The sequence below is a fragment of the Takifugu flavidus genome, chromosome 5 (assembly GCF_003711565.1).
Source record: "Takifugu flavidus isolate HTHZ2018 chromosome 5, ASM371156v2, whole genome shotgun sequence".
Lineage (NCBI taxonomy): Eukaryota > Metazoa > Chordata > Actinopteri > Tetraodontiformes > Tetraodontidae > Takifugu > Takifugu flavidus.
The window spans coordinates 15,536,935-15,558,145 of NC_079524.1; the positions used below are offsets into that span (position 1 = coordinate 15,536,935).

Here is a 21,211-nt window from a genome sequence, read left to right on the forward strand (position 1 = left end):
ACTATTTGGAATGAATTTACAAGCACCAATCATTAATTCCAGGATTAAGAATTAAAGGGAATCTCATTTAGAGTCTTCCACTCTGATGCTTCCCATCATTTGGCCTGCAGAGGAGCAGCAACGGTATTTTTTCTGTTTGTGCTGCATCAGCTGTGTCTCAGGTTGATTGGACTTGACAGGGATAGAAAGGTCTTGTTATGAGTGTGCATTTCTGGATGATACAGTGGTAACTGGGTTGGAACTGATGACGACTGGACCTCTGGATGTTTCACTGCAGCCTCATTTACACTGCACTCAAGTATATTCTCCATCTGAGCTAGGTGGCTGTAACGTTTCAAATATTAATATTTGGTTCAGCCAAGCAGGTCATTTCCCCCCATATTATGACTTACACCTGCAGTAGTATAGACAATATATAGGCAGTAGTAATACAAGGTTACATAACTTAGGCTGCTTTACATTTAGAACCCCTTGGTTTTGATCTTTGGAAGATCAATGTTCAAAGTCCCTCCGGAATCAGAACATCACCACAAATTAATGACATCTTCTGCCATTGTCAACGTTTCCTGAAAATGTTATTAAAATCCATTCAATTTTTGAGGTATTTTGATAAAATAAAGACAGACGGAAGGCAGACAGATAGACACATAATCTCCTTAAGGGTTAAATCTCCTTAACTGTTAAAATATACAGTATTTTCTAGTATTATAGCAGTAGTATACCTCTAAATAGCATCATACACCAGCTATATATAATTGTATACACTTGGCATTCATTTGAAAAAAAAAAAAGAAAAAATATTTTCATGATTCTAATTGCACATCAAATTTATAATATAGTAAAGTAAATACTGTAAAATTCTACTTCATTATACGTTTAATGGGTTTTCTTGTCTTCTTTGTTTTTGCGTGGCAGCTGCTGCCTTTTCTGTCTGCCTCTACTGACAATAATCCAACATCCATTATTATGTAACTCTGCTGAATACGGATATTTATAATCTGAACATGCTGGAGTTATGACATCACCCGGCTCTGCTGAGCATGACAGGCATTTGGGGAAGCATGTAAACTGTTCTGTCATGGTACGTTACTGCTTGTTCCAAACAGGAAATGAGATGTAATGCGACCGATGCGGGGCCTTACTTGATATCTGTTTTCATATCGGTGTCCAGCAGGAGAACATGGGCTGTCGCAAGACTTGCAAGGTGGACAAGCTCCTGAGGCAGTCTCAGAGGGACATGGTCTGTGGCCAGCGACACAGGTTACCCACAGCAAAGAAGAGCAACCAGATTAGAGGCAGAGATAAGGTGAGCCTGTCATGTGTAAAGATATGAGTGAACATGCTGGGAGAATCAGCAGTCTCCAAGGCTACAGTCTTAAATGTGTGTGTATTTTGACATTTTCACATGTGCTTTGCTCATTCAAAGAAAACTGGATACTCTATCAGCCTTTTCAAAAACAATATATCTACCAAACTATGTGTTTTAAATGGGATGGCTTTCAAATTCTCATGGGACTTTATGCTCATATTTTGTTAATTTTGTATTCTATTTTTTTTAAAAGCATATTTAGATAAGTTGCGGATGAACTTAACTGATGCTAAAAGTCCAAGGTATCTAATGTCACAGATGTCATCACAGAAGCATAATATTACCTGTTGGATAATTTCTCTCCAAACAATCACCAAAGTCACCAATAACTGCTGGAATCATAGAATTATTGCCCTTAATAGCACAGGAAATACATTATATACGGATAGGATTAAAACTAGACAAGAAATACAATCTCCTCCGTTTCCAGGTGACTGCTTTCTCCTATTTAAATGATCCAACAGGAAAAACTTTGTCCATATTTTGATTTGTTGCATATATGGTGAAGCACAGTTTGTAAAATATATTTGAAAAAAGAACACATGGTCAAAATTCAAGAAAACCATCAAATACATTGATAGATGTGCAAATAAAGCATCTTCCTAGAGGAAAAAATGCTATTTGAGCATCTTGGGGCAGATAATATCAACTGGAATGAATTTAATGCTGATTTAGTAAGTAGCTTAAGTCATTTAGATCAACGTACATGTGCAAACGAATAGTTAGTTTGTCCTCATAAACCCCCTCGATGGTGTGCATTTGCGTGTAACAGTCTTGTGTGTAACAATGTGCTCAGAGAACGGAACACTGCAAATCACAGTAAGCTTGGCCGAATTAAACTCGTTGAACTTAAGTGAACTTAGATATTGAACCTCATTCCACCATTTACACATGCTCTCTTCCCTCGTGGATGCTTGTTGAAGATGTAGAACTAAGCATTTGTTATAGAGGGGAAAATGCTCTGTATATGCTATAGTCATATAGGGAGGAATGACATGTCCCGCTCGGAGCTGCCATTACATCCTAAAACCTTATGAGTGAGGATAATTAATGCCATTTGTAAATAGGATCTAAGGATTCTTGGAATTTTATTGCAGTAATAAATACAGATTACAGATTGTATATACAGCTTCAATTCAAACCCTGAATATGCAAGAATAGGTAACATACAGTATACAGAAAACTGTATTTGTCTCATTGTGGCATCAACTGCATCCTTCAGCTTTGTTCATAGCGGGTTAACTCATGCAGTACTGGTTAAGGTGCAGAAGCCTTCATTGAAGTAAACGTCAAAAACCTCATTTGTACTTTCCAACGTGTCAGGGGCAAGTTAAGGTGGACCTGGAGCCACTGGTTTGCATTCTGACATCCTTTGACAGCTGTCTGAACAGGTTTGCTTCCCATTAACATTCCAAGGTAGGCTGGCATCCAGTGAATCATTAAATGTAAAGCAGGCTGCTAATTTGCTGATGAGTGCAGCTCTTAAATGAAGTAGAGAAAGTTTTCACATCTCATTAATGTGTTTGTTAAAGGTCTACAGTGGTGATTACCTCTGTATGCCTGTTTGGGACTTAAAAAACAGAACTGAACACAAGCTAATAAATGAAAGTCACTGAGCCCATGAGCCTTGAAAGCAGATTTACGGAGACAGAAACGTTGTAAAAATAATCAGAATCTCACTGATCATCTCCTCTGCTCTGCTGCACCGCAACCTGGTGATCAACTGCCTGTTCTTGTTGGGCGTCGCTGAACCAAGTCCAGGCTGTTTGATATGCACACTGTACTTTCGCAAATTAGAGAAGTGATGCATCAGCAAAAGAATGTCTTTAATATAAATAGTATTTCTGTTGAGGGATGCCCAGTAATTTACAATGCAATACAAATGTCACTTACAACTATTTTTCTCATATTAAGCTAAATGAAGCCAATCATTTTCTCACATTTGGCTAAATATTATATGTACTAATACTGGATAAATGTTAAATATCGATTTTAAATATCGCTGAGTGCCCACAGCCCCGCCCACTGCCGACTCTGGATCGGTGGGAGGGAAAACTGAAGTGAAATGGATCAAACTCTGTTGCCACATTGAATTTTTGCCACCGCTTCTTTTACCTTAGTGGGGTCAACATCTATCATGTACTTATTCCCCCTATGTTTTTTAACCAAGTCAGGTGTAGGCGGGCTGTGTGAGGTCTTTAGGTCAGCGTGACTGAGTGAAAATTGGCACTGTGGGCGGGGCTGTGCCTTGGTTGAGGCGGAGCTTTAATTTAATTTTTACATTTAGATCTTCTAATATTTAGATTTGCATTTAGCATTTATAGTACTTAAACTTCACATTTACTCCAACACTTTCAAAATTCTTGTCACATTTGCTAAAATGTGAGAAAATTCGTATTTTCTTTTTGGCGCCTGCATGATACATTGATATTAGCGCCACCTCCTGGCATAGAAGGCTCATGCATGTGCACAACATGCATTTTCCAATGTGAAGAAGAACATGAAAACACACATGAACATGCAGCTGGTGCATGCATGGACACACACACACACACACACACACACACACACACACACACACACACACACACACACATCATCAGGTTGATGCGGTACGTTGATACATCAATCGAATCCAATGCACAATGTCTTAAACAGCCCTCAGTTGGGAATGCAGTGAGGGTCCCGCTGGAGGGGGATGGAAGGCTCTCATCAGAGGCAAGGAACTGCTGTGGTTGCTAGGCATCCATGCTGAGGAAAGCAAATCTCCTCCTCCTTTCACGTTGAAGTGCAGATTGCAACTCCAGTATTAACCACAGAGGGCAGCAAAACTACATGTGAGGCAAAAAAAAACCAATAAAAAAAAAACAGGATGGCCCAAATAATCCCCTTTAATACCCCTCTGCACTTGATTTCTTGATCTGTGATTGGACAGTAATGGCATTGCTGCCATTTGTAATAGTTGATTGGTCTGGGCTTGGTGCGCAGAAACCAGTTTGTCCAGAAGATCCTTTCAGGTATCCACTGTGGGGTAATGACCCATGACAAGGTGAGACAGAACCGGTGAGCACTGCAAACCCAGTCTAAGGAGAGGAACCTCCCATGACCTTGCCATCTTTGATAATTGCTGCTGGTCAGTGGTGTTGAGGTCACCAGATGATGCTCCGGAACATGTGAAGATTATTGACTAAATTGTCAGTGACTGCTGAGGATAATCTGGAGAGTGACCAGTTTCTTTTAAGAAAGACCAAAGGCATCCAGAAGAGGGAGCACTACTGCACACTGCACTTCCTCTACACTACTCTGTGTGTGTATGAGAGAGAGAGAGAGAGAGAGACAAGAAAGAGAGAGACAGAGACAGAGCGTGTGTGTGAACAAACCAGAGCAAGGGGGCGTGTTGATGTGAATGCCACGGTTGTGTGAGCTGAGAGATGCTCGCTCTCCCTCTCCCCCTGTGCTGCTCGGTTGTGCCTCTCTCTGCTGAGCGTTGAACCATTTTATGCTTCAGAGCTGCCATAGCCGTTGGACCACTGCTGCTTCTGGCTTTTTTCTGTCAATCTATCGTGGGAGGAGACATTTGCCACTGCAAATGTCCTTTAACCACCAGTGCTAAGGTACCATTCTGAGCTGTTGAGCCCTGTATTTTTCTGAGTCTCTGCTGCAGGATCCCTGAGCTGCTGCTATAGGGACATGGATAGTCATAACATGCCTTTGACTCTGATAATTGCATTTCTATTTGTGTAGCACACTCTACTCCTAATCTTGCATGTATTGGTTAGCATTGTGAGCTGTCCTGCCACTAAGAAGATCCAAAGGACGTTATCCATCATTTGCATGCGGTCCATATGCACTGTCATGTTTATCACGAGTTTACCTGAAAACATCCTGCAATGTGCTTCATCCAACACTTCAGCCAGCTTAGCAGAAGCCCTGGGATATTAGCATCTGCATGATATAATACGATGTCTAGATTTAGTGTGCCTTCCGAAGAGGCTTTGGGAGTTTACAGTTAACACATCCAAATGGTAAATGGAGTTGTGTTAATACGGTAAATATGCTGAATGAATTCTGACTGATGCAAAGCTGTCACGCTATATTGATGAAACTGACTATCTGGTTAATGGACTTTGGAATGTTTGAACAAATGTCCATCGGCGGCATTTTATCAATAGCTGAGTGTCCTTGAGCGTGTTTTTGTGGGTCTCACTGTAGGAATGGGTGTGTGGATGCAACTGTGCATCAGTAATAGATGCTGTAGGTTTCTTGCAGGCAGTCACGGGTATGTAAAGTGTTTCTGTATGTTATGTCATCAGGTACCAGTCTCCGTTTACAGCCAGATAAACTCCTATAGGTGGCGGTCGTGAGGAGCAGAGGGGAATAAACAGCAAAAGCTGACCTGGGATTTTTCGCCGTGTGAAAATATCGTTGTGTGTTTGCAGATGTGGACGTTGCAACCACATCCCAAGGTCACTCACAAAGAGCTCCACTAATTAAAAACCTGCCAGCCTCAACCTGAGGCGTGAGAGAATACTCTGACAACAATCTCCCATTCATACCGTAGCCCGTCCTGCCCACCTTGATGATCAGACACAGCCATTCATCATTTCACCGCCTCTCCCTGAGCTGCTTCTAGCAATCTTTACTCTACACAGGAGATTCCCGCTTTTAACACACCTTGGTTGGTCAGAAAGAAGGGAAGATGTTGTATCGATGGAATGATGCAATGTAATTAAAATACATTTTGAATTTGAATATACATGGTTGCGTAATTACATTATGAAGGCAAATGTTGTTCTGGAGTTTTTCTACACTGACTTTAGGTTGTTTTCAGATTACTTTGCAGTCATGTTATATCAAAACTAAATCGACATGATTGAAAGTAATAAAGGGCCATGTTACCTAACAACTTAATTTAGATATCAAGATCTGGCACCATAAAAATTCATACAAATGTTGAATAATCTAGTGGCACTTTTATTGTGTCTTTGGCCATATGTAGCAAGATATTAAACAGACATATGTAGCATAAAATGTGTAATGAACATTTGACCAGTCACAGCTGTTTCATCCTAAATCAGCTTACATAGTTCAACGGTCTAAGCGTCATGCGTGGTGAAGCTCTACGCATGGTATAAGTTCAAATAAGAACTGCAAGTTCACCAATTGAGGGTAACCAGCCAGAACATGATGTGACTTTGACAATTTCTGCTTTTTCCCACTCTACATTTCAGGACCACTGTTTTGGATCCATGACTAAAGACAGTACTTGTTATTTTTAGTCTGGGAAAAATTCCCAGATAGAGCATATTGTGAAATTGCTTGGTTTTCCACAAGGCTGTCAAAAATGCCTGGATTGCTCCTTCCCTTGATGTTACATTTTGTTGCCTCTATAGAATTGGAATACATTCAAGGTAGTTTATCCACACAGGTGAGAACAGCTACTTCCTGTATCCGAAATGAAACTAATAAGTAAGAGTTTTAATGTAGCTGTTGGGTGCTTAAACATGCTCATTTGAGATAAAAATGATTAGATTTATCGCTATCAATGACACATTTTATGTACACATACAAAGATAGCAACACAGGCCAAGATAACAATATCAGACTACAGCAGATAAAGTAGTACTTAGTATAAAGTAGGTAATAAGATGCCCCTTTCATCTAAAGTCTTTTTTGTATACAAGATTGATTGATTGATTGATTGATTGATTGATTGATTGATTGATTGATTGATTGATTGATTGATTGATTGATTGATCAAGGCAACTGTGTGGTATCCACAAGGAGCAGTTCAAACCTGTGTAAGAGACTAAAAGACCAAGCTACATTTGCATGCTTCTTTGCTAATGAAAGTGTCAACCCTCCCCATGCATGCACACTCATATTTAGCCTGGAATGAACTATTTACATTACATTAAACTCAGGGTGATTCAGCCATTATAAATGTATATAACACAGATGGGCGCACAACAATTCCAGCTGTCGCAGATAGAAAATCGACCGGGAGCGTATTTGTAGATAAAGATAACAAGGATAATATTTTTCTTATAAATATTTCTTATAAATCCACCTGCCCTCCTTGGCACAAATTGATATTTAAGTTGAATCTTTCATTTGAAATAAAAAACGCTTTGCTTCAACTTTGTTGATGTTGCTTGAAAGCTCGTTGCCATCTAGTTCTGGTGGCCTGACACATAGTCAATCATTATGTCAAATGTTTCGCTGATGTTCGGAGCGGGTGCTGTTTAGTTCTGTCAAAACTCATAAAAGGAACAACATGAATGTGCTCAAGAGCGTTAAGGAGCGCTGAACATGGCTGCTCAGCAGTGTGAGAGGAACATGGCTTAGACTCTCCCAACAGACTGAAAGTACAGGCCGCTGTAACAGCTGGGCTACTGCTATGGCTGCTGGCGCCTGGATAGAGCCTGGCTAAAGCACGTGATTCCCACCACAGTGTACAGCATTAGTGATATGAACAGCAGGGTCCGTGGCAGCTGTTACGTAACGCTGTCTTTGGCATGGAAATCTCTGTATAGATGGCTCTGGGAAGCGCAGCGACAGCAGAGAAAAAAGTGCATTATCATTGTCAGCAAGCCGGCCTTTTTAACTGATTGTTGGGAGGTCTTGTGCATGATTATCCAAGCGTGCGTCTCTTGCATGTCCACGGGGTGGTCAGATGAACAGGCTGAATGAAGACGTCTTTGGAGTCCAAACAGGCGACCGCTACATCTTACATATGTGATATGAATATAAATACGTAGTCCCGGTGACTCAGTGTTGGCCGTTTGACTGGCCTTTTGTGGCAGTCAACTTCAGTGGAGGTCAGAGGGCAGTAGCCAGTACCGTAATCACACCGGGGATCCAACTCCATGCATAATTGATTGTTCTTGGAGTTAATCAGGTCAGTCCACTCGAAAGGTTGGAGAATATTGAACCCCACCCGGTTTGTTGATTGGGCAGATGCTTATAAGGAATAAAATATACAACATACAGTAATAGTTTGATTTTAGAGAAAGGGGATGATCATGTTATGTAACTTTGCGTTGCTATATGAAGAGATCCCTCTTGTCAAGCTTGGGTCGGAGGCATCAGAGCCAATGGGCTCTGCTCAGTATCTTTGATTATTGCTACTCTGCACGCTGGACAGAAACCTCAGATGTCGTTCCTGGAATCTGCTAAAGCCACTTTTCAGTTTGGGGTCTTCAACTTTTCCCTCACTGCTCCTTTAACCTTCGATCTTTGTTCTTATGTTCGGTCCTCCTGATGGTGCTGTTACGTACTGCTGCCTTTTCCTGCCATTTATTGACAATCACAATGTCAGGCTGATTAGCTACCGCCATTCTTTTAACTTGGTGGAACACTCAAAGGTGTTTTAAGCTTTCAGTCTGCAGTCATACTGTTCCTGAATTACTAGCTACTTGGTAATGGTGTTCCTTGTTTTCTGTGGGATTCTATTAGAAACAGCAGATTATATACTTCAAATAATCATGTTGTCCCTAGTTTTGGGTCAGGGTGCTGATACGGATGGCAGTCTGGATCCCTTCTCAAAGGTGGACCATCACGCCAGCAGGTGGGGATGCGGATGATTATGTGAATCGTTACAAAATCCACAGGCAGTGATGATTATTTGTCAGGATTTGCTTTGTAATAGAAAAGCTTATCTCCTACGTTCCAGTCTCGATTCTAAGGTAATAGGTTTTTACTTTGGCCCTGGCCACACTGAGCTCATTTTCTTCAGAAAGGAACATCATGTTTACTAACTCACAACCTGCTACATCAAGCATGCCTACAGCAGGATAATGGATTATTACGTTCCTCTGGCAAATGTACCAGTCAAGAGAAATTTCAGATGAAATTAGCGCTGGACAGTAGGTGCAGCAGTACAGTAATTAAGTTTAGTTTACTGTACGAGAAGGAAAACACAGCAGTCTATGTGCCAGACTCACTCGGCCTGATGTCCACTGCACTGCCTTCATTCTGCCAATCAATGAACAAGGTCTCAGGTTAATTGTGTGAAGATGCTGTAATGAGGTGGATTGCATTAACTTTGTCCTGACCAAAAAGAAGTTTCTTTCATGACATAAAGACACTCAAGCTGACTCATTGTGCTGGTTCAACAACAACGTATGATCTTTTCTGACCTTTGAGGGCTACAGCACAATATGACTGTATGCTAGAAATAGTGGCTCAATGGCGTTTCGCTAGGAATAAGCATCATGAGAAGAAGTGATGCCTTCATGTGGATCCAAATACCTCCAACTCTGACAATGAGCTCATTACATTACATTACTCACTGCTCTGCAATGTTATACAGCCAGATTAAATGTTCATCTGACAGGGCCAGTTACGCAACGTTGGTTTTTGTCTCCAGAAAAACGCAACCAACTCAAACCTATTCGGACCTTTTGGAAAATCGGGAAATCCTTGAATAGTTTTGAGTTTGGATTTGAAGTTGTGGTTGTTTGCTGCCATTTGTTTTAGCAGCATAGCTAACGACGACACTGAGGAGAGCCAGGCCCTCAGGGACTCTGCCCTATCTGCTAATCTTTCCATGCTTGTTGATAAATTCCTGAATTCATCCTGTTATTGTGGACGTATCGACAAAACAGATGTGATGGAACTATCTGCAGCTACATCAGCTGGCTGTAATCATTGATTGCGATGAGGTTAGCATAGCTGTTCCGTAAACAGTTGTGTTCATAGTGTAAATTCAGCAGCTACTTTGTGACACAAACTTTGTGAGTTTATGATGTGTATTTACAGGAACCTGTTATTGTCTTCCAGAGGTGTTTTGCAATAAATACCAGGTGTGTGTGAAAGACATTTGAAAGACATTCTGAATTCTGCATCATCATCATCGTGTTCTTCACTACAGCGCTACAACCAAAACTGGTGATGTATGGTGTATGATGTATGTGAGACAAATGTTATAGGCCATATTATAGGCCAGAAACAATTACAAAAATGACCAATAGGGCTTCTCAGCACCTTTAAACCTGTGTGGACAGCAAGAGGGCTTCAGAACGCCTTTTGTCCATGGGTTTGGTTGGATTGTCGAGGTTCTGACACTAGTTTTGCCCACTGGCCACAGCGATACAGCTGCAGACATGTGGTTAAATATAGTTCTGCTTTTAGGCACGAGTGGCATGTGCACAGAACCGTTGTATTAGTCTTCTCTACTAAACCATGGCGTGAACAAAAAGGTCATCTTCTGGCCACAATCACAAACGTCAGGGTGGGGTACCTCCACCCAGTGGAAGAACTGCAGGCAACACCTGAGGCTCTGGTCCATATTTGGACCAGTCAACTAAAGCATTGTCCTCCATGTCCACACTTTGTTGTAAAATTCATGAAAGCAGCCGGGATAGTCGCCCCCCCATCCTTTTTATTTATGGCCTGGCAGTGTCCTGTGCATGTTCCATCAAGTTTATACTTTTATGCAGCGACAGTCTTTGCATTCTTGAGTCAAGTTACAGCCCCCCTCCTCCGTGACACAAAGGCAGCATCTGGTTCCACCTAACTGGGCCATGAATAATTGAATAGGTGACAATATTATTTCCAGCAAACTCCAATAGCGTGCCGATAAAAAAGCAGTTTGGGCGGTGCTGTCAGCCTCGCTGGCTGAGAGGGAGAACCTCTGAATGGTGTTTGTCACTTGGTTCACATGTCGATTGGTGGTTTGGAAGGTGAGTTGGGAGACACACTTTGTTGTGTGACTGGGATCAGATAATTTGAGCTCATATTCCATTTCAAAGGGTCAGCGCCTGTATGACAAATGTGGAATCTTTTGAAACTCCACTTTCGAATGTTAGAAAGTGGAGTTTCTACTTTATTTTGATAACGTCCTGGAGCACCGTTACAGGAAACAGAAATCAGAACACATACACCCAGACTTTGATCAAAGTGAAATGTGGTCTGCATGGGCCCTCAGGAAATTTGGCTAAACAATGAACCTAACAACAATGAACCCATGTGGACAGGATCACAGCGTGTCTCGATGGATCTTTTCTCAGCTTGAACGTCAGTAAAATCAAAGCAATATTAATAGTTATATATATATAACAGTATAATAGTTTGTAATGTCACAATTTATATAAAAAACGAGAGGATCAATATTGTCCCTAAATTTAGATATTTTCATTTGAGGTGGGCAGAGGCAGCTCAGGCTGTTGGGGGCTGGGCTGAGAAACGAAGGGTTTTGAGTTCAAGCCCCAGTGCAGACAAAACATGGAAGCTGTTCTAGTAGTAGGGGAAGCTGCCAGAACACCTTCAGAGCACTGCCAAGGTACCCTTGAGCAAGGCGCTGAACCCACATAGGTCCCTTCGATGAAGTGGCGACTCATGTTGGGTTGGACCCCGCCTTCGCCCGTTGTGTAGCCTCCCAATGAGCCCAAAAGGGCTAAAACATTAAAGAAGATGAGATGAGACGAGAGATTTAAGGTGTTTTTCCAGATGCAAATCTCAATTTCAAGCAACATGTTCCAACCATTGAATACAATTTGGCAAATCTACCTTTCAACTTGATGCGGATTTTCCATACTCACTACAATCTTTGCCATCATATCTTACTTCCTCACATTTTGGGGGTCAGTGAGGAGAATTATCAGCCATTAATCCAGTAGCGTCATTATTTAAGCAAAATGCAAGTCTTTGACTTGTTATGATCAAGGGCATGAGAAAAAGCTCAGACTTTAGAGTTTTCATTGCTTTAAACTGTTCTTAAATGAATCTCTCATGCCTAAAATTCTAAAGGATTTGCTCCTGCATGCTTCTGCACATTCAGAGGTCTGTAAGCTCCACCAGGAGAGCCTCACTTCAGGACTGTTTGGTACCTCTGTGTCACTTTTCTTTTGCACCGTCTGCAACGTTAGATTAGACTCAAAACGAAACATTTTCGACAAACATGTTAAACACTGCAGCAATATGTGCATTGTTTGGACCTGAATACCTTATTTGCATCATGAGTGTGTGTGTTTGCATATGCACATTTGTGAACATGCTTGAAGCTCCATGTACTTTGCCTTCATGTTTAATGTTTCTCTCTGTTATGTCTTACATCGTTTCAGTTGTTAACCTGTCACCTGTTAGCGGACTGCACTTGCTAATTAGCTTGTTCAAAACCAAGCACCCCCTCCCACACACACACACACACACACACATACACACACACACGCTACCTTGTAGATACTGAAATTTGAAGTGCTACAATTAATTAAGGGTTGCGTTGCTTATCCAAAATGGCAAAGAACGCCTGAGCAATGTCAATATTAATGAAGACAATATTCTGTTTTCTTACCACCCCCTGACAGATAAATGAAGTTCTTCCTATCCACATCTCAGCTGTGCAGTGCTTGGACAGCTTCCATATTTTGGAAGACAGAAACCAAATTTTGAAGCTCTGCCCAGAGACCCTGAGCCACCAACGGCTACAGCAGAAGTTACTGGTGAGTTGCACTCTATTTACTGAAGAAAAGGGATTGTGGGTGCTGGGAGGGGGTCGGACCACCCGAATCAGATAAAAACTGCTGCGGAGGCTTTTGCTGTCAGCGCTCATGTTTGCCTCTAATAGTTCTTTCCCTCTGTCGGCGGTTGAACTTGTGAACCATAAATTATTTTTCCGGAAGTTGTTGGTAAAGTGCTGAAATGAGCCGTGCCTGTTTTTGACCGCTCTCATGTTGAGGAGCTGCTGAGAGCAATCAGCAGTGGCGTTTTCAACAAGAGTCACAGACCAGTTGAAAAGACAGCAGATGACAGAACTGCAAACTTCAAAAACATCTGTGAGGAGCGGAAATTAAGAGGCAAGAGCCTCGTCATTAGTGCAGCAGTGATTAATACATGCGATACCAGCTGCACTGTGCAGGGGTGTGAGCTTAGCACTGCTGACGGCAATTGTTTGCATAATGAGGGTGGTGTGAACTTTATTTATAAAACTGTCTGCCCGCCTATGACAGAGCTCCTTATTAATGAGCGTGTCAACGTATCTTAAGGGGTCGTTTGCCATTTCAGAGGGGTGCTGAACCATTCTCAAAGTAGCCGATTCTATCGTTCTGTTCAAAATGGCAACAGGAAGAAGCTTGATCATCTGACTTTGGCTGCGTAAGTTTTCATCGCTTAAGAGAATAAAGGTTTCACATCTCTGTCAGAGACCTGGTCGCTCAGAATCTGGTTCCTTGTACCTGAGATGAGGGTGCAGAAATAAATGCCTGTCGGTGGTGTTTGAGGAGGATGAATCATGCAGAATGACCAGCAGGAAATAGCCCTGTATATAAAAAAACAACAGCCACAACAAATAAGAACTTGAAATGGCTATTTATATTTAACTCTTGTTCTCTGTGGACCCCCTGGGACAAGCATTGAGTGGAACCACCTTTTTTAATCAAATTTGGAAAAGGTGACAGTTGGGTAGACCAGATGTCCTCATAGATACCCACTAGATTGTAGTGGGTATCTACGAGGCTAGCTGGTCTTTCTTTCCACATGTGGAAAGACACGCAGAATGAGTTTGATAACCTTTGAGCCGCAGGAAGAAGCTTTTTCACGACTCACTGTGATGCTTTCTTCTTTCTTCACCTCTATTATGCTGATTTTTTCTTTCTTTGGTCCATATAGACTTACTGACTGACCGACGTCGGAGATCGACTCAAACATGTCTTTGACAGTTAATTCTGGTTGTTAGCGTCCACTTTTTTGTTTAAGGAGATTTTGTTTTAAAAGTGAATTGTTCATTTCCAGAGGTTCGTCAGGTGTGACAGGAACATGTGACACTTCCTTAGAAACAGATGAAGGTACCCTGAGTGCGTGATAGAGTTTCAGATGCTGGATAGACATGCTATTGACATGCCAGTCGCTTTCCCAGACTTGAATCCAATCGGTCACCTCTGGGACATCATGTATCAGCACCTCCACAGACTGTTCAGAAGCTGACTGATGCCCTGATCCGGGTCTGGGCGGAGATCCCACAGGAGACCATCTGTTGCCTCATCAGGAGCACGTCCAGACACTGTCAGGAGTTCTCAACAAATTATACCCTGTGATTAACAGAGATTTTCAAATCGATCATACATTGAGATCTTGCAGTTAATCGTTCCGTTTATTTTTTTCTCAAATGTCAGTTGTCATATGACACATTTAAGAAGTTGGCTGGCGTGTTGGTGATTTTCAGCCTTTATTTCTGTTTGCTGAGTGATTTTTAATGTTGAACTCAAACACTTTTGCTCGCAAAGTTGCTCTTCTGTCCGCTAGTGTTGCTGGAAGGGTTTATTTTTCATATTTCTCATGCAGTTCACCTGTAGGGATTTGCTTTTTAATTGATTTCAACAGTTTTTTTTAAAGTTTTAATTTAATTTTTATATGTTTTTGTCACACGGTTGAGGTCTCTTCTCGCATATCGCCCTCTCATCCATGCTACTTTGCTGCAGGGCTAATCTTGAGGTAAACTGGCAGTCATTCCATGATGTCTAAAAATAAATCAGGCGCATCTGTCCGAGTGAGGATTGAGCTTGTTTCAAATTTGATAGATGTGAGTTAAAGCAACACACGTAACATCGGAAGCAGTCGAGATTCCCCGATTTCATGCACCGCTTGGATGTTCTAGGTTTTCGACAAAGACCTGTCTTCCTGGATATCATGTAAAATAATTTTTGTGTAAATTCATCCAGCTATGACTGACCTACCAGCGTAATGAAAAACAAAGGACGTGACCTAGCATTCATCTGTCTCTTAGCTGAAGTGGTCAGGGGTAGTTTTCCCTGCCCTCATAACTATTCATCAGCAGAAGCGGGCCTCCAGTCAGGCCTGTGGGTTTACTGGGATGACCAAGTGAATCATCAGGCCAAAGCACATTAAATATTCATCATGCAGATTATAAACTTCACACATGCTCTGCAGTATAGCAGATAATGTGCTTATTCATTCTGTTCATCACTAATTAATCTTAAAATGTTCCTCCGTGTGAAATGAATGTGTCAACCGCTTTGCCCGCTTCAACAGTGAAGTTTCACCATACCTCAGTCTTTATCAAAATTTTCAAATATGCAGACACGATGCACAGAAAAGAGTGGATATTATTCACTGCGAATAAATAATGCTACTAAATGCGCTACTGTTTCTTTTGGTTTACCTTATTGTGTTCAAGCTTGCTCCCTTGAACTTTGACCTCTTGCCCAGCTTTGTGCTGTGGCATCCCCATATGTGAAATAACAGTGATTTTCAGTTGGTTATTTTTAATAAGTCATGTCTTATATGTTCTAATGTCGGTGGGGGGGGGCTCATGCTGAGGGCCAGCTCCCCTCAGTATGTTTACATCCCTCATAATGAAATTAGAGCCGTGTGGTGCCCACACCCCAGGCCTCCACTGATCCCCTAATTCAATTGCCCCTCTTATTAACGCTCAGATGATGCTGGCTGATCCCCTCCCCTTCCTATTCCACATTCTTTACTCTGCAGCCCCTTCTGTTCCTGCTCCTCCTGTCCTTTTTTTCTGCGCACAGCTCGTCCACGCTCTCATTTTGACACCACTGTGTCCGTCTGTCCGCTGCATATGCCAACAGCACCTGGCCAGTACCAGACAGTTGATCTTTGTATTTAAGAGACGTTCAGACATCAAGACACACATGTTACAAGTAGTTATTACAGCATTAATGAATCCACTGAAAAAATAAAATCATTCACAGTTATAACCTCATGAACATATTTTTAAGGTTGAAATTCAAACACTTAATGAAATACTGCTCTTATTTGCACAGTTCTGGATGGATGCCTGCCACAACCTCAGTGACAGACACACACTCACAGACACACACCGGGCAAACTACAAACACAAACACAGCCCTCAAATGTTGCCTGTTGAGAGAAATATCCTCTGTTGTAGAGACAGATGAGAGGAAGAAATTCTTTCTGTCTTCTCCAGGGTCGACTACAGTTTCCATGTTCAAGATAAAATGGGAATCAAAATTGCCTTTGAAGAATTTTCATGGTTATATCCAAAGAAATGAATATAGACTAATATAAATTCAAGCAGGTGGGCGGTGGTAGCTCAGTCTGTTGGGAACTGGGCTGAGAAATGACGGGTTCTCAGTTTGAGCCCCAGACAAAACACCTTCAAAACACTGCCGAGGTGCCCTTGAGCAAGGCACCAAACCCAAAAATGCCCAACTTAAGGCCCTCCAATGAAGCGGCGACTCATCCAGGGGTGGACCCTGCCGTCGCCCATCTTGTACCCTCCCCGTGACCCCTAAAGGGATAAAGCAGTTAAGAAGATGAGACGAGATAAATCCAAGAAAGTCACATTAAACCAAATTAACAACAATTATTTCAATGACAACAACAACAACAATAATAATCAGACATTGAGACCGTATCAAAACGTGGGGCAAAGCTGAAATGTTCTGCACTTGCGTGGGAATATTTTTAAAATATGATAATATCATCCTATTATATTATGTTACTACGTTAATGAAAGTAAAACTCCATGGCTTTATAAAGATTAAAACACTGGGGGGGTATCTGATGTTAAGCCGGTTAACAGATTTATCACAGGTTTTCAGAATCCCATCTCCTGACCAGCATGCATGATTTTCAGGATGCCAAAGCTAAATCTCCGCTAAAGTTTCTTAATCTCCCACCATTATTAAAATTTCAATCCACTACAGGCTCTCGTTCTCGTAGGATGAATCTGCCCTTTTAATAATGTGACTGGTTTAACAAGATAGTAAAGTGTTCATTTAATGTTCATAAGCCCTATTAGGACAGTGATCATTTTAATGTGATGGCAGGAGTCGCTTGAGCAGCCTCTCATTTTACGAAGGAAGAGCGGATTTTTCTCTCTTCCTCACATACAAACTTTGATGCAGGATGTCGATGATTTGGACTGGTCGTCTGCTAACTCCTCTAACTCCTCTCATCACTCTCCAGCTCCTCTGATTCATCTGTAACACACCTCAGGTACACAGCTCATAACACAACCTCTGCGGATGAGCGTCTGCCACAGGCGGCGTCTGTAATCCATTTACAGCTGATGAGCCCTCTATCGCTTTGTGTATGCAGTTAAATGCAGTTAGTAGTTCATTAATGGCACCACTGGCTGAAACTTTAGTTCTGGCTTTTCTTCTGTGCATCAGTGCACCAGGCACAAGCATCTTCATCATTCGCTGAGCCTGTTTTTGAGATATGTGTTGCTGAGTTGTGCAGAACGGAGCAGCTGCTGGTAAAGATGAGCTGAGCTCACGCTTTGTGGGACATTTAGGAAACTTATTAGGAAAATCCCACAGGCTTTTGCGATTTTCTTGGTTTTCCATATTTCTTCTTTTGACAGATGTCCTCTTTATGGACAGAAAACAATCAGGACAGAAGACTTACTGTCGCTGTGTGTGATTTAGAGAACACACGCATCGAAAGAAAATGGGGCAGATTCTGAATAATCTTCCGTGAATGCATCTGTGGTTTCCAACGCCATTTTAATAATAATGAACGTCAAATATAATTTAAAATAATGAATAAGAGGTGTCATTTCAGCTGCTGTTGGATTTACAGCTTAAAACCTGTTGCTGCCTAATTGTGAGAGACTTTTCCACAGATGATGAGTAAGAAGCAGAAACTATTGTGCAGTATTTCGCTTTTAATATAGATTGTTCTTAGTTTTTATGCACTCAAAAACAAAAATAAAACTGAGATCAAAGATAACCTGAAGTACAGTATGTATCTCATAGGTCTTTTTTCAACCTAAATGTGCTTATGACCTGGCAGCAGCTTAATGAGGTCGCTCCTATAATGTGGTGGCTAATTATAATGTCTGTCATGAACGTCCCCTCGCTACACTGTAGGACCGCTTTAAAGGGACAGTTCACACCTGAGTGCTGAAGTCTTTTCAGTGTGATGCTGGAAAATGACCAAAAAGGGCCTGAATGAATCAATTTAGTTCCAGTCTACTGTTAAGTCCTGAGGTTTCGATCATGTGTGCAGCTTCCCGTGGATGGCGTGCGCATTATGCCTGTTCTGATTTCACTTTTACATGTTAAAGTCTCACATGCGTGGACCGTGTTATCCACTTTGTTCAACACTTGTGCTCAGCGTGTGCCTCTTAATTAGATGGGTGCCTGTGCAGAGTGAAAGGCCAACGATGGCTGGCAGCATTTCTCATGCAGACAGAGAAGCTGACTGATAAGCTGGCGTCTCACAGTGTCACAAGCGTTGTGATGAGCTGTTTCTGGGGTTTTGCCATTGTGTCCCGCTGTAACCCTCCCGCTTGCTGTTTGTCTCAGTTGGAAAAGCTTTTTCATCCAAACGGTTATTCGATGGTTAGGCTTTTTGCCTTTGTCCTCTGTGCTTATTGTTGGCTTTTCAGCCTAGATTGCCTCTCACTGCCTCAGAAATATGCTGTCATCTGTCTGGCTTTGTCATTAGAAGGTGCCTTGGGATGAGTGTATGAGGCAAATGGTTCAAATGCTACCCTGATGTTTTTGTCCATTGGGTCATTAAAAAAAAAAAGATTATTTTTCAGGAGAATTTTGAACCTGCTGTGTGTATTCTATTCATTTATTGTATCAAACACTGTGGTGGTTGGCAGACTGGAACCACCGAGTGTGCAGTAATGTGATCAGCAAGCTTGAATAGCCTCGTGGACCTGAGATGAAGTTCTGGATCAGGTTGCTGCAGTTCCCTCTGGAGAGGGGTCATCGCTCATCTCTTAGCTACAGTCTGCACACACCTGTGGAGACTGCTGGGTTACCTGTTTGTCTGGACATGAGGGAATTGGTCTTTAAGGCTTGCACCATCTCTGTTTGGGAGGAGGTAAGGCTGAAACGGGTGAAAAGGAAGCTTTTGTATGATGGGGTGTACTGGAATGAATGAATGAATGATTCATCTCCTGGATTGATTCGCGTCAGCGTATTGGCCACTTGCCTGTCCTGCAGTGTCGCTCTTTTGATATTTGCAATAAATTTAAGCTGCATTCCTGATTCCATTTGCATTAATAAATACAACAAAACAACCATTTTACTGTCAGAAACAAATATCCTTTCTCAAATTTATGTTACAATCAGAACAGCTTTCTAACCTTCAGTTTTACACCATGTGACCACTATTATCATTTCAGTAACACGACCACAGTCATAAGTCTCTTATTAGTCAGATGCTGAACTGAGTCCGTGCACCAGCCTGACCCTCTCTGAGCCTCTGATTCCTTCATGTCTAGCCTTGTTCTGACCTGTAGTTGCATATCAGAGATAAGCTAAACGAGAACTCTCCAGGAGTCCTTTACCTGCTTTGTGAAACTTTCGATTTCTAGCCTATTAGCAAGGGAATCCATGTGGAGTTTCCTTGCTGCAATGCTGCCATGAGCATCGCCTTCATCTTAAAGAATGCCTCTCCCCTCCTTTTTTCTCAGCTGATGACTCACACTCCAGCACATCCTGCAGAAATCTCCTCACATGCACCAAAGAGAGGGAGGGTGGTGTTATGGTGCCATATGTGCTCAGCTACCTGCTCTGTTTACACAGAACCTGTGCTCTTCAGCATTCCTGTGCTTTCCATCAGCCTGGAAATGCAGCTACTTATTTGTTTATTTATTTTGCTAGACCCTGACTTAATTATGCATTTATTCAGGCAAATGGTTCCGCTATCAGCAAGCACAGGCTTCAGGAGAGCATTTCAACAGATGCATCTTATTCCGTCAAGTGCATTTGAGGTCATTATTTCTCATCATTTTCAAGTAAAGCGTGCGCCAAATGAGAACTGGAAAGACTTTGAAAAGGTGCCATTTGTAGAACATTCTCCTCTCCTGGTCTCCTCCCCAGCAGTGAGCATGCTCACATTGTGTGACATTTGCAGTTATGCTGAAATTCACTGTGCCCGTGCTGCAGTGCTGTAGGTCTGCTGCCCTCTGGCCCTAGCTTCCGTGGATATAGAAAAGAGTCCAAGCGTGATTAATAGCTGTATATGTGCAGCAGGAAACACAACAGCCATGTGTGCTGCCATTTTTTTTAATACACATCCCCACAGGCTGAGTATTACATAACGGATCTCTGAAGTTGCTTGTGCTGATTTTTAATTGCTTTAGTTCATTTATGGCACGTTTGGTAGCCGTGTGGCCCAGCATTATGTCATAGGTGGGATGGCACACGGTGGGTGTGTTTCATTTTCATTCAACATTCTGATGGTCAAATCAGTACTTCATTTCTCAGGACAAGCAGAAATTTTACACCAATCCAATTCCACTTTAAATCCGACTGGCACTCCCCCCCCCCCCCCACCACAAATGGGCTATTTTAGGCCCTTTGTGTCAAAACAGGAATGTCTTATTCTTGGTGCATATGGAATCATTGCACTGGCATAATTTTTTTCCCTCCAGGAGCCATTTTCAGTTGGGTTTCACCTGCCCTTTGCCCTTTTGCTACATGTGTATATTTTGCTAATGTAAACTACATGCAAAATTGCACTTGCTGTTACACCAAGAGACCCTAGTGGTGCAAGCTCTTTCACTTATATTTTGGTTGATTCTTTGAGTGAGTAAAGGTACAAAGAATGCATATTTGATTTCCAACAGTCTGAAGCTGCTCAGAATGTGTGCAGATTTTCTGGCAGTGGAAGGATGGGATTTCATTGGGAGTTGACTCATCTTAATGCAAAGCTCAAGCGAGGACTTACTCTGCCGCTTAAATAATCTTTCCCTGTTAGTCTCACAAATTGAATCAAGTTTCATAGCTTGACGCTTTTAAGCCGGACATCATTGAACGTGTACGGTCAAGTTGTATGCACTTGAACATGCTGTAGACAGAGCAGCGCAATTCAGTTAAATATTTTATGTAAAAGACGACATTAGAGGTAAATCAGACTATAAAAGTAGCA

General features: G+C 41.9%; 1 protein-coding gene across 14 annotated transcripts in view; it reads left to right on the top strand.

The window, feature by feature from the left end:
- Positions 1-937: 937 nt before the first annotated feature.
- Positions 938-21,211, top strand: part of rimbp2b (RIMS binding protein 2b) — a 63,516-nt gene continuing 43,242 nt past the window's right edge. For 12 of the 14 annotated variants that reach the window (XM_057033782.1, XM_057033774.1, XM_057033784.1 and 9 more), the window contains exons 1-3: positions 938-1,081; positions 1,172-1,306; positions 12,679-12,813. In XM_057033782.1, the coding sequence (XP_056889762.1) occupies positions 1,016-1,081; positions 1,172-1,306; positions 12,679-12,813 (336 nt within the window). In that variant the 5' untranslated portion in view covers positions 938-1,015. Of the gene's footprint in view, positions 1,082-1,171; positions 1,307-4,876; positions 4,984-12,678; positions 12,814-21,211 lie in introns of those variants that run through there. The other 2 variants (XM_057033777.1, XM_057033786.1) reach the window with 2 other exon arrangements.